The 14,681-nt window shown below is 39.1% G+C and overlaps 1 protein-coding gene across 1 annotated transcript in view; it reads left to right on the top strand.

Annotated features, from left to right (window-relative positions):
* The window catches only part of LOC127878103 (polyamine-transporting ATPase 13A3-like), a 59,880-nt gene that overhangs the window by 28,458 nt on the left and 16,741 nt on the right, over nt 1-14,681 (top strand). Inside the window, exons 13-23 of the mRNA XM_052424521.1 lie at nt 134-334; nt 1,307-1,368; nt 3,282-3,426; nt 3,771-3,875; nt 5,098-5,257; nt 5,903-6,023; nt 8,834-8,958; nt 9,167-9,354; nt 10,307-10,423; nt 12,630-12,709; nt 14,338-14,490. Of these exons, the coding sequence (XP_052280481.1) occupies nt 134-334; nt 1,307-1,368; nt 3,282-3,426; nt 3,771-3,875; nt 5,098-5,257; nt 5,903-6,023; nt 8,834-8,958; nt 9,167-9,354; nt 10,307-10,423; nt 12,630-12,709; nt 14,338-14,490 (1,457 nt within the window). The remainder of the gene's footprint in view (nt 1-133; nt 335-1,306; nt 1,369-3,281; nt 3,427-3,770; nt 3,876-5,097; nt 5,258-5,902; nt 6,024-8,833; nt 8,959-9,166; nt 9,355-10,306; nt 10,424-12,629; nt 12,710-14,337; nt 14,491-14,681) is intronic.

The following is a 14,681-nucleotide window of genomic DNA, read 5'->3' as shown; positions in this document are numbered from 1 at the left end:
TTTTTTTCAACAATAAATTTTAAATCGATTGCGGGAGCTTTCGATGCAGAATTAAAAGAAAGTCTAAAAATATTCTGAGGCGTCAGTGGAAGACTATGTGCTAATAATGGTTATGAGTATGAATTATATTTAGGTACGTCGTGACAATGTCGTTGAAGACATAATCATACGATCCCTGGACCTGGTCACCATCGCCGTACCGCCGGCACTCCCGGCCGCGCTCACCGTGGGGATCGTGTTTGCCCAGAGCCGCCTGAAACGAGCGCGAATCTACTGCATCAGCCCACGCAGCATCAACGTCTGCGGCAGCATCAACACAGTCTGCTTTGACAAGGTAACGCTGGGCAGACTATCACTACAGAGCAGACTGCAGTTGCGTAACCAACTGATAACGATTTGTGCAGTTTTAACAATGATTGGGCCGTGCTCTATAATAAAGGGGTTTGATTCATGTGCGGTCATCTCAAACTAATCAGGGACGACACTTTCCGCCTAAACTAGATTTTGGCTAAGAAAAGACTTTCTTTAAACATAAAATATCATAAAAGCGGAAAGTGCCGCCCCTGATTATCCAATGCGGACTTCACAGGCTTATCTGGAACGACACTCTACGCCCATGCAGTAAACCTTTCACAGAGCACGGCCAAATAATTTCTAAAGGAATGACAGTATTACATCATGATTGCGAATGCAAAAAAAGAGATAATTAAATATTACTTACGGGCGCGTGTAATACAGCATTCCACAATCAACGTGTTCGATACAATCCGTCAGATCAAAACCATCATGGCATATTCTTTGTAAACGAACTGCTTATTCCTTGTTCATTTTACAAAAAACTTTTCCCTATGTAATTTTGTCAGTATTTGTTGATATAATTTTCTTGCTGAATTCTCAGTTTCTTAATCTGTGTGTTGTCTCATGCTTTCAACTCGAATATCCATTGACTTGTTTCAGCTACAGTAATCACCAGATTGTCAGCAATTACTCTATCGCTAACGTTGGAATGATACAACCACAACTCTATGTTTCTACTAAAATGTTCTATTGAAGAAAGTCTTATGCATCGTTTGGATGAAGTCACTGACGAAGACCTATACTTTTGAGTTGTAATTTAACCGAGTTTCGTCCTTTTTGGTGCTTGATTGCACGATACAATCTGCGTGTAACAACATCTTTCCCCCATTGAGTTCAAATGTTAAAGTAAACAGTTTGCTTTCGCATGAGATTAATGAGACAAAGGTCAATGATCAAGGCAAATTACCTGTGACGAGCATTTTGCGACAATAATGCTTTGTCTTTGCAGACCGGTACACTGACTGAAGAGGGGCTGGATATGCACAGCATTGTGCCGGTACATGATGGCAAGTAAGTATGTTATGTACACAGCATTGTGCAGGAACATGATGACAAGTAAGTCTGTTATGTACACAGCATTGTGCCGGTACATGATGGCAAGTAAGTCTGTTATGTACACAGCATTGTGCCGGTACATGATGGCAAGTAAGTCTGTTGTGTACACAGCATTGTGCCGGTACATGATGGCAAGTAAGTCTGTTGTGTACACAGCATTGTGCCGGTACATGATGGCAAGTAAGTTTGTTGTGTACACAGCATTGTGCCGGTACATGATGGCAAGTAAGTCTGTTATGTACACAACACTTATTCAAGTTGTTGACTGCCCATAAAGCGAAGTTGAATGCTCAAACTAGGTTGGAATCGTTTAATCAGCAGGAAATCTGTAATATCAGCAATATGTATGGAAATGATGATTGTGCACCGGAATGGAAGTTAATGCGGACAATGCTAATTTTTTTATATCTTTATGACGTAATACTACTTTGGCACCGGAACGCTGAGTTAATCTGGCGATTGTCGAGTTCCTTGTTTCGCAATGACCCGTTGCTATACGTGAAGAAGAAAAACTGTATGCAATAATAACACTTTATGACTTATTTATCATTGACAACATTGTATAATATTATTATATCCGTTAAATGTTTAAGACGCTATATTAAGGAGTAAGTCCTATTTCATATTTCTCACATGTCTCTTTATTTCATCAATTCAACATGAATGAATGTGCGAAAATCAATATACAATGTGCTTTTTCATAAATATAAACAAAGTGGGGCTTTGCTTTAAAAATAATAAAATACTGGTCCGTCTGTCTGTGTTCGATATTGCCCGTATATCTGAAATAAAACGTGTTTTTACAACAGTTAAAATTTCTTCACATTCATATAAATACAATGTTTAAGAAAAAACTGCTATAAGCCACCCTACCGGGGGCATAAAAAGAGTCAACATAGAAATAATATGATGAAAAAGCGACAGGAGCTGCTTCATTGGTTTTGTGAAAACACTCTTTAATATAAACATAAAATTTACATTTACACAAAAGGATTAGTCTGAAAAGCGTTTTTATATGATTTGATGGGTACCAGTATAGTCATGTGTGATGGGTACCAGTATAGTCATGTGTGATGGGTACCAGTATAGTCATGTGTGATGGGTACCAGTATAGTCATGTGTGATGGGTACCAGTATAGTCATGTGTGATGGGTACCAGTATAGTCATGTGCAATACATCATTCAACACCTTTAATATTTGATTTGGACAACTCAAATGTTTATTCAACCTAAAGCAGTAAGGATATGCAATTACATGACGTTTTTCAATACAATTTTGACTCCATTGTTAATTAAGGCGATATATGCTAAATGATATTACAAAACACAGAAGCCAATAATTGTGTTTGACCTAAGTTCTATTCTGCTTCCGTTAGCATATTCTCATTTATTGAATCGGAGATCGTGCACATTAGTTGCTATTGTAGTAAATATATATGCGTTCTGAGAAAACCGGGGGTAATGCATGTGCGTAAAGTGTCGTCCCAGATTAGCCTGTGCAGTCCGCACAGGCTATTTAGGGACGACACTTTCCGCTTACAAGGTATTTTTAGTTTCAATGAAGTCCCTCCTTACCAAAAATCAAGTTCAGGCGGAAAGTGTCGTCCCTGATTAGCCTGCGCGGACTGCATTATAAAATGGTGGTGTGTTTGTGCATATTAAAAAGGACACACTGTGTCGTTTATACAAAAGAAGGACGTACTTTTCATACTTGCTTTGCATTTATATGTCATGGCGACGTCCACCCACTCAGATGGTACCACATTCACTGAACATTTCGGTGCCCAAATGCATTTTTCCATTCCATATACATAAACAGAAAAAATGAATACTCTGTTCTTATCAACCGGACGATTTAAATATTTCAGATTTGGGCTTGAGCTATCGAGCGTTAAAATGTTACCCCGCGGAAACATGATGGTGGGAATGGCCACGTGTCACTCGTTGACTATCATTGAAGGCGTTCTAAGCGGGGACCCATTGGAACTGATCATGTTTGAGTCCATAGGATGGGTATGTGTACAAACAGAGAAGAGTTCAAATGCATTTTCTGGATAGGTTGACTAGAAATAGGCATTTCCATTGCATAGCCCGGGTAGGCGAACTAGTAGAAGATAGTCACAGTCCATAAGCCAAGTAGGTTTTCTTTTAGTGAACAGTTCGAATCTATAAACTTGGTAGGCGTCATTGAAAGAAACAGTTCCATTCCATAGGCTGGTTATGTGTCATAAAAATAGACAGTTCCATTCAATAGGCCGGGTATGTGTCTTAAAATTAACATATCTGCGGTCCATTAACTCTGTTTGTCTCCACAACAGTGCCAGTCTTTATAATTGCTCATTCATGGTTTTATTCAGGAACTTAAAGAACCAGGCATGGAAGAGAGCAGTAACTTCGACACGATCTGTCCCACAATTGTGTACCCGAAGACTGAGGAGCCGGTGGGACCTGTATATCACAATGTAGTGCACTTAAGCGAATGGCAGCAATACAAAATATTTGTGTATTTACTTTAATGCTCGACAGTGGAATGCGTGTGTAAGCGTTTTGGATTGCCTTTGTCCGTCGTGCGTCGTGCATAAACGTTTCATATAAGCGTCATCTCTTCATAAGCCGCTTAGCAGATCATTAAAGTCATCAGAGCCGTGCACTGTGAAAAGGCGGTTTAATGCATTTGCGTAAAGTGTCGTCCAATATTAGCCTGTGCAGTTCGCACTGGCTAACAGGGACGACAATTTTCGCCAAAACTTCATTTTCTCTAAGAAGAGACTTTCTGTAAACAGAAAAGCAATGAAAGCGGGAAGTGTTGTCTTTGAGTAATCTGTCCGGACTGCACAGGCTAATCTGGGACGACATTTAAGGCACATGCCTTACACACCCTTTTTACCGAGCACGAATCATATTTAAGAAAAACTGAAGCTTCAAGGGTCGGGATATTAATATTTGGCGTTTTATATTCTTATACGATCCTCATTTTGACTTCTGAAGTCAGCAACTTTAAAAATCTATTCTCTGTAACCGCAAGTCCTACACCTTTCATACAAAGTATGCTATACCATTTAGTGGCCATGTACAAAGATTATTTAGATTTCCTCCCTGGGGTCAAACTATGTACACCACAGGGTTAAGTTATTTATATAGTTTATATAGCGAATTAAGTCCATACATCGTCTCGTAAACAAGGTCAACAGTTGTAATATTGGTCATTTTACATCGTAAAGTAGTCATTTACTTTTTGTTAATATGGCTTCTGGGAACAAAATTGTCCCTGCTTTGGGTGTTGATTTAACACGTTTAATATTTGCCTGTAATGCATAATGAACAGCTTTGTTCCATGGTATGTGAGATCAGATTGAGGTCCTTTTACAACGATTCTTTTAACAGGCCAAACTGGTTCGAAATGGACTACGCCAAATTGCAAAAACGTTCGAGCTATGGTCATTCTCGTCCTCTTGTGTGCATGTTGAACAAAAGAAGCGATGCGTAAAAGTGTATTCAAAGCTTTTTGCAAACAAATCATTATTCATTAATTTGTGCTTTTATGTGCAGTCTTTACACTGCATGTTTTCTAGTACTGGAATATAAAGTATATATGTAAATGCAGTGTACCGTAGTGTAAATACTATATTATATAGCATTTTATCCAAATTTTCTATTTCGAAAAAACAAACAACTACATTACAGCTTACTTCAAGATTCGAGATTGGAATTGTCCGTCAGTTCACGTTCTCCTCGAGCCTGCAGCGGATGTCCGTCATCGTTCGGCAGCTGGGCAGCGACCACTTCGACATCTACACCAAGGGCGCACCGGAAATGGTTTCCTCGCTCTGCGTCTCTGATACCGGTACGGACTTCCTTCTTTATGTTTGGTACAATATTGTGCAAATGGTGAAATATTTAAAAAGACATCATTCAAAATATTAACTGGGTCGCGCTTTAATCTCCCATCACAGATCTTAAAAAGTCACGTGGTATAGGCACGGAATTGCATCTGCACACACTATAAAAGTAATATTTAGTTTGGCAAAAATGTTATGGTTTTATGGAAATCCAAACAATATATCACGTACAATGTGAGATAATTCAGCTTAAACATACGCTGAGCTAGAATGACAATCGTGCAGAGCCCTATTTTGCAATACATATTCTCTTAAGTAGCAGTTGGCAGTATAAACGCAACGTTAAATATATTATTTACTTTTTATAATATAAGCCGCTCTCTGATAAAAACGAGGCTTAATGCTTTAGAGTTAAGTGTCGTCCCAGAATAGCCTGTGCAGTTCGCACAGGCTAATTAGGGGCGACACTTCACGCCGTTATTGTAATTTTCGTGTAAATTTAGTCTTTTCTTAGCAAAATCCAGTTAAGGCGGAAATTGTCGTCCCTGATTAGCCTGTGCGGAGTGCACAGGCTAATCTGGGACGACACTTTACGCACACATTTAACCCTGTTTTCCAATAGCGAGGCTCATGTGTATTTACTTCTATAGTTCCGCCTGATTTCCACGATGTATTAATGACGTACACACGCCATGGATACAGGGTCCTCGCTCTAGCATACAAGCCACTGTCCGACAGATTAAAGTATCCGAAATTGCAGAGAATTGAGAGGTGCGTATTTACCGCATTTATATTTTTTTCGTTAAATTCATCAATGAAGATATATTGCACGTTCGTAGGGTTAACTATGCCTTATTTTGTAGAGGTACAGTCGTCCAAACGTACAAGGTTAGTAATATTTCGCCTTTCATGTTGCAAAGAAACCTTCTAGGCATTGGAAAACTGATATCTAACTTTATTTGAATTATCTTCATAATGTTTCAACCCCATGCGCCGACCTATCGGGGTCCGTGTTCAACAACTCATTTTTAGACTTAAAGGGGCCTTTTCACAGATTTTGGCATGTTTTGAAGTTCGTCATTAAATGCTTTATATTGATAAATGTAAACATTGGATCTAAAAAGATCCAGTAAAAATTCAAGAATAAAATTTTAAAAAGAAAAAAAAAGGTAACCCTTAGCAGGGCTCGAACCACTGACCCCTGGAGTCCTGGAGTAAAAACGAGTTAGACCACTCGGCTATCCTTCCTGATAGAAAGCAAGAGGTATTTTATACTTTATATAAGCAATCCTCATAGTTTCACAAAATATAGCGACAGCAACAGAAGTCTCCAAATTATTCATTCGTTTCGCGTTGCAACGCTTTATAATTTTCAATTTTTTAAATCGTAAAAAGATGCATGTAATGGCTATTTTAGATCATGGTAAATGTTCAGTATTACTGTTTCCTCAATGATATCATAACTAATACGAAAATTTGCGAATCTGAAACAACTTTTTTCAATTTTGTCAATTTACCCAAACGTGAAAAGGCCCCTTTAAGAATAAATTATAGACTTAGAACCAAGACAAAATACGGCAAGCGTTTGAGTATACACAGGCTATCCCATGTGACAATGTCCCTAACGAAATGTTTTACACGAAGACTTATGACGATAGAAGAATTTAATACCAAGACTTCTCAATATTAGAGCATTTTTGGACTAGTCGAACTAAAAGAACATTCTTTATTCTTATACTTGAGTACGGGCCCTGGTTACACGTACACAGACCTACTGGTTACATATGCGCCGACCTATCTGGTAACACGTGTACTGACCTATCTGCTTGCATGTGCGCCGACCTATCTTGTTACATGTGCACCGACCTTTCTGGTAACCCCTGTATGGTAACATGTTCCCAATCTATCTGGTAACATATGCGCCAATCTATCTGGTAACATATGCGCCGACCTATCTGTTAACATATGCGCCGACCTATCTGGTTAAATGTGCGCCGAACTATCTGGTAACATATGCATCGACCTATCTGGTTAAATGTTCACCGACCTATCTTGTTACACGTGCGCCGAACTATCTGGTTACATGTGCACCGACCTCTCTGGTTACATGTGCACCGACCTATCTGGTTACATGTGCACCGACCTATCTGGTGACATGTGCGCCGAACTATTTGACTACATGTGCGCCGACCTATCTGGTTACACGTGCGCCGGACTATCTGGTTACATGTGCACCGACCTATCTGGTAACATATGCGCCGACCTATCTGGTAACATATGCACCAACCTTTCTGGTTAAATGTTCGCCGACCTATCTGGTTACATGTTTGCCGGCCTATCTGGTTACATGTGCACCGACCTATCTGGCTACATATGCACTGACCTATCTGGTTACATATGCGCCGACCTATCTGGTAACATATGCACTGACCTATCTGGTAACATATGCATTGACCTATCTGGTTTAATGTTCGCCGACCTATCTGATAAAATTTGCACCGAACTATCTGGTTAAATGTTCGCCAACCTTTCTGGTTTCATGTGCGCCAACATATCTGGAAACATATGCGCCGACTTATCTGGTAAAATATGCGCCGACCTATCTGGTAACATATGCACCAACCTATCGGGTTAAATGTTCGCCGACCTATCTGGAAACATATGCGCCGACATATCTGGAAACATATGCGCCGACCTATCTGGTTAAATGTTCGCCGACCTATCTGGTAATATATTCACCGACCTATCTGGTAAAATGTACGCCGACCTATCTGGAAACACATTCGACGGCCTATCTGAAAAAAAAAAATGCGCCGACCTATCTGGTAACATATGCGCCGACCTCTCTGGACACATATTCGCTGACCTATCTGGTTAAATGTGCGCCGACCTATCTGGAAACATATGCGCCGACCTATCTGGCTAAATATGCGCCGACCTATTTTAAACATATGCATCGACCTATCTGGTTAAATTTACGCCGACCTATATGGAAACATATGCGCCGACCTATCTGGTTAAATGTGCGCCGTCTTATCTTGAAACATATGCGGCGACCTATCAGGTTTAATGTGCGCCGACCTATCTGGAAACATATGCGCTGACCTATCTGGAAACATATGCACCGACCTATCTGGTGAAATATGCACCGACCTATCTGGTTGCATGTGCGTTAAATGTTCGCCAACCTATCTGGTTACATGTGCGCCTATCTTTCTGGTAACATATGTGCCGACCTATCTGGAAACATATGTGTCGACTTCAGTGGTTAAATTAACGATCTATCTAATTACATGTGCGCCAACCTATCTGGTTAGATGTGTGCCGACCTATCTGGTAACATATGCGCCGACCAACCTGTTACATATGCGCTTACCTATCTGGTTACGTGTGCGCCGACCAATCTGGTTACATGTGCGACGACCAATCTGGTAATTGTGCGCCGACCTATATGGTCACGACTTATATGGTTACATGTGCGCTGCCGTATTTGGTTACATGTGGTCCTATCTTGTTACATGTTCGCCGACCAATTTGGTTACAAAAGCGCCTATCTGGTAACATGTGCTCCGTGTGTACAGGGAGCAGGTGGAACGCGGCCTCACCTTCCTCGGCCTCATCATCATGGAGAACAGGCTAAAGCCGGAAACCACCCAGGTCATCAACCAGCTCAACAGGGCAAACATCAGAACCATTATGGTCACTGGTAAAGTTTCGAGACTTTCAACGTCTTTTAACATATTAAAAGATTTCAGTGTGTTAATACTTATATATTAAAATTGCGATAACTGAACCTCGCTTTACACCAAGCCACATTCAGCTTGAATTTTCGAAGAAAAGGGAAATGTCGAAAACAATCTTGAAAACGGTGAATCATAGCTGCCATGACGTCACGGCCTATTTCTTGATTAAAGGCGACAACATGTTGACCGCACTTAGTGTGGCCCGAGAGAGCGGGTTCGTGAAGCCCTCTGAGCCCATCATTCTCGTGCAGGCGTTCCCACCACAGACAGACGCCTTCGGTAACGTCACAGAAACGCCGCACGTGGAGTACGTCTACACAGACGCACGGGAAGACGTTGAAGACAACTTTTATAGCATGGTAATAACATTTTATTTACTGGGGACATTCTATCAAATAACATGGCTCGGTTTATAATCTTGAAATACAAATGACTAATGAAGAAACAACCACAGTAGCGGCTAAATATTGGTGTCATGCTACTAAGTGGTCGATTGATAGTGCTCAGAGCAATATGAAGGTAGGAAGTTAGTCTAGGTAACAGATAAACGTCGTTACCGGTAATTTTGAAAATAAATTACAACTGAAATTTCGACAATTTGAATTGTTTCTTCGCATGCATCGGACCTTTGTGATAAGAGCAAGCTCTTAATAAGCCGTTTTTTATACGTGTTTTACTATACCAAATCTAAGGCAAAATTGCTGTCGATAGTTTAAACTAAATTTGTTTACCTGAACCAAGAGAAATGTTTTTTTCAATATTGGGGATTATACTCGGTTTGGCGGCGTTGTTATATTGCACAATATAGACTCGTGCAGTGTGTACTATATTCATAGTATAAGTGGATAATATGCAAGTACACATATGTACTCAGCTAGTTCCTTTGCCTTTCATGATGGGATTTTCAAAAAATTTACACACGTTATCAGGATTAGGCAATACTAACGATGTATCAAACAAGTTAAAATGCTTTAAATATTGATTTTATCTACTTATTGCAGTTTTTACATTTCATATATATATATATCGGTTACACAACACGAATGTTTGTGTCCAATTACATTTAGCGGAGGCATCTGTATCTTTTAGACTCATGTCCAGATATCAAAATGGAAATATGAAAGTAGTTACTGAAATGCGTAGTTCAATATGAACATACACATATATGCACAATTTTGATCAGAGAGAAGAATGTGAGCTTTGTCAAGTTTCACACAATGTATGTAACCTTTCGTCCGCTATTGTTACTCAACTTTTGTTAAATGTAAGCATTGCGTATGTGAAGCACAATTTCCCTCAATATATTGACAGGATATCAAAGACGGTGGCGCCGACATTGAGAAGGGCCAGGGACGCATCTACCACTTCGCGGTCACCGGGAAGTCATGGGCCGTACTGAAAGAACATTTCTCAGAGCTGATGTCAAAAGTATCAACTATTATTATGCTACGTCTTATTTATTAATCGGTCAAATCAGACCATCGGTTTGAAGACCGCGTATTATTTTAAACATATTTGGGTACAATAAAAAGGTGAACATGTGATTGGGCCGATGGGTAATTCATATCGAAAACACACTCTTTTTGTATATGATAACTCGATGTTTCGAATGGTCGAAATCCGGATTTTCGCAAGCAGCAAAAACACGATGAGAATGAATGAGCGAAATCGCGATGCAAAATGCGAGATGAAAAGTTTCGTGCTATCGACTGAGCATAGGTCTAGAACGCGGGATCGCGCAAGTAATGTCACAATCTCGCCTTTAGGTTGCGTATGTGAAGACTGCCATATAATTACCGTTACCTCTAAAACACTCTAGTTTCATGACGCACTGAATACTTGAATCAGTATAAAGTATAAATAAGACACCACAATCACAACGTGTGATTATTTGTGTAAGAATAGAGTATAGGCATTATTAACTCGTGGTACTTGTATAATGTGTAATTTGGACCTTTGCTCAAACTTTGAATGTTAATGGATATGAGGTTTCTCTCGTTATAATGTGCATTATCCGACTTTGTTGGTTTTGTAATCAGTTCGAAAACGTTTTAATTGTACGTGGTATTGTATGCAATACGCTAAGCGTGGGTGTTTAGTAGAGCTAAAACAATACAATCATGGTCTAACAGGGTTTAAATAATGAAATATGTATTCGTTGTAAACATCTATACTGTTATTGTTAACGACGTACAGTTTAAAATAGCGTTTGTCCATAGCGGACACTTTTCCTTCGTGGTATGATATTAACCAATTTAAGCCTAGTGGACTCTTCCATCCTTGTAAATTGGATCAATTTATTTCCAAAATTAGGGATGTCTAGTATATTTATTTCTATATTTAAAATATTTCTTACAGAAACCCCTTTAAGCAAACAGCGCAGACCCGGATGAGACGCCGCATCATGCGGCGTCTCATCAGGGTCTACGCTGTTTGCCAAGGCCTTTTTTTCTAGACGCAAGGCATAAATGGGTTAAAAGCCAGTAGGTATTGCAAGTTGAGCATCAATTAATATGCAATTGCTTCGTTTACAGATTTCCACATATTTTAAAAACTGATATAACATTGTTTTATTAGCACAACGGACATAATTATTTGTAATTTTCTATGGTATGAAGAACACGCATTAAAAAAAATATGTAACGGGACTGATGTTCGAACCAGGCAATTACGAAATAAAGGCCAAACTGCAACCACTTCGTCACTCAGACGTTTGAAGCTTATACAATTTGTTCACGCTAACTCACTATTTGATAACAATTGCTTAAGCATTAACTAGGTATTTAAAAATGATTTGGATTATCCATAACCAAACCGATAGTCAGGACTGTTATTTCGTTTGTCTAAATGTTCTTGATGCATTCTTTTCCGAATGTATGAGTATAACAATGTTTTATCTCTGTTATTCAGCGAATATGCGAGTCGCGTTCTGAGAAAACTGGGCATAATGCATGTGCGTAAAGTGTCGTCCCAGATTAGCCTGTGCAGTCCGCACACGCTAATCAGGGACGACATTTTCCACCTAAATTGGATTTTTGCTAAGAAGAGACTGTCTGTGCGGACTGCACAAGGTAATCTGGGACGACACTTTACGCACATGTATTATACTCAGGTTTCTCAGAACACGACTCATGCTTTCTCAAGCTGACATAAAATTGCATTTGAGGCCATTTGGGTCAAGGTCAATGTCACCTTTGCTCATATTCGGGCAAACGTTTGCGCTGAATAGTTTCAGTCAGGATGAAGACACTGTGCTTACATTGTGTGTGTGATAAAGCGCCGGATGGCGTTTTCGGCCCGTGGGGTCAAGGTCATCGTAGTAAAAGTGCAAAAAGAGTTTCTCTTCGATAACGTTAGTTTAGATGAACGTATAAGGCTGTTATTTTATTTGTACGTTTCTTATATGCATTCTTAAGGTGAGATTGCATTTAGTGCCAGTTGGGTTTTAGTCATTGTTGCTAAAAATATAATGGCTTCCGCTCAATAACTTGAGTTTGTCTTCAGGTATGGTGCTAAAATTTTCAATGATGTAGCTTATATGCTGACCTCGCTTTAAAAGTTTTCTTTATTCACTTTATTTATTGGCAAATATTTGAACATCTTTTTCGTGACAGTCAGTTTTATTTCCTCGTAGATTGTCGTACGTGGCACCATCTTTGCGAGGATGTCTCCTGACCAGAAAGCTCAACTTGTTGAAAATCTACAGGACTTGGGGTAAATAGACTTAACCCATTTATGCCTGGTGGACTCTCACATTCTTCTAAATTGGATCAATTTATTTCCAAAATTAGGTATGTCTAGTATATTAATTTCTATATTTAGAATATTTCTTACAGAAATTCCTTTCAGCAAACAGCGCAGACCCAGATTAGACGCCGCATCATGCGGCGTCTCATCTGAATCTACGCTGTTTGCCAAGGCCTTTTTTCTAGACGCTTAATCTCAGTTTAAACATGTGGAAAGTGAGCGTTTGGTGTTTGGTCGATTTCTAGAAACAAAAGTCACATGACGACATGTAAGTTTCAAAATGAACATGCGCACAGTGCTGGCTTTGTTGATCCTGTCTCACATAAATATTACAATGTCGATTAAAGGGGCCATTTCACGTTTTGGAAAATTGACAAAATTTTACAAAAAGTTGTTTAAGATTCGCTAATTTTCGTTTTAGTTATGGTATTTGTGAGGAAATAGTAATACTGAACATTTACCATGCTCTTAAATATCCTTTATATACATCTTTTGATGATTTGAAAACTTGAAAATTATAAAGCGTTGCAACGCGAAACAAATGAATAATTTGGAAAGTTCTGTTGTTGTCATTAGTTTTGGGAAACTACCAGGATTGCTGATATAAGTATAAAATACATTCTCTCATATCATAAGAACGGATGGTCGAGTGGTCTAAGCGGGAGATTTTTACTCCAGGACTCCAGTGGTCGGTGGTTCGAGCCCAGTTGAGGGTTACTTTTTTTCCTTTTTTTAATTCTTGTATTCTTGTTTTTCACTGTAGATTTTAAGGTCCGATGTTAAAATTTATCAATATAAAGAAAAGCATTTAATGACAAGCTTTAATACATGCCAAACTCTGTGAAAAGGCCCCCTTTAAAGCGCTCTGCTGGCTTAATTGGACATGTGGTTCACTTATACCGATAGATAAAATGTCGAGTCAGACACTGAGCTGTTGTTATTGGTTTATGACTCACATATAAATCAAATGTCGAGTACAGCACTCGTCTTTCTTGCTTTGTCCGTGTCAGATCAAAAGTGGAATTTTGCTTTGTGTTACCGAATTGTAAATTTTTCGTGCCCCAATATTTTTCTACGCCGTAAAGCATGTTATATAGGACGTAAACATGTAAATTGCCTTTCACTTAAACACAACATCGGTTTATAAATGTATGCTATTTATGAATGTTTACCTTTTTCACTAAATATATGTTGAATACACAGGATGTCTTTCAGTTTTAAGGGAGGCTAGCTAATGTTATGTACATAATAAATTCCATTGCGTTTATTTTGTCAATTACTAATTTCAGTTAAGTATCGATGATCCTTTTGTTGTGTTGCTGCTCAAATTCCATTCATGCACGAGGCTGCATAATGAAAATATCGCATCCGTTGTTAATTTTCCTCTACATAAAAATGTTGCGCATATTTAAAATGTACGCGTTTTCGTATTAATAACCGTCTAAATGCAATCGCGTTTTCATGACAAAGCAAAACAAAGACGAGTCACGTACACTAAGGACGTTTGTCGTTATTCTTAAATGTTCTTTAATTTTCATAAACCTTTGGTATACATGCATGCTCGCTTGCCCTGTTCATTTACTTGCATGCTACAGTTACTATGTGGGCATGTGTGGTGACGGCGCAAACGACTGTGGCGCTCTCAAGACCGCCCACGCGGGAATCAGCCTTTCAGAGGCGGAGGCGTCCGTCGCCTCTCCTTTCACTTCCAAGAATGCCAACATTTCATGTGTGCCGACTGTTATACGGTACGTAAGAAAGCATGCCACTAGCTCATATTCATCGCATTAATACAAAAGCAAAGATTTAGCTAAGGTATTCTGTATTGTTTTGTTTTAAAATTTGTTAAATTCAGATGGAAGCTATATCTAAAAACATTACGCTCAAGTAATGTACGTCGATATCTGCCATTTGTTTTGGTTATTTTTGCATGTTTGAT

This window comes from Dreissena polymorpha, chromosome 4, assembly GCF_020536995.1.
Source record: "Dreissena polymorpha isolate Duluth1 chromosome 4, UMN_Dpol_1.0, whole genome shotgun sequence".
In the NCBI taxonomy this organism is placed as follows: Eukaryota; Metazoa; Mollusca; class Bivalvia; order Myida; family Dreissenidae; genus Dreissena; species Dreissena polymorpha.
The sequence above is the reverse complement of the archived record's forward strand: the minus strand, read 5'-3'. Positions and strand labels throughout refer to the sequence as shown.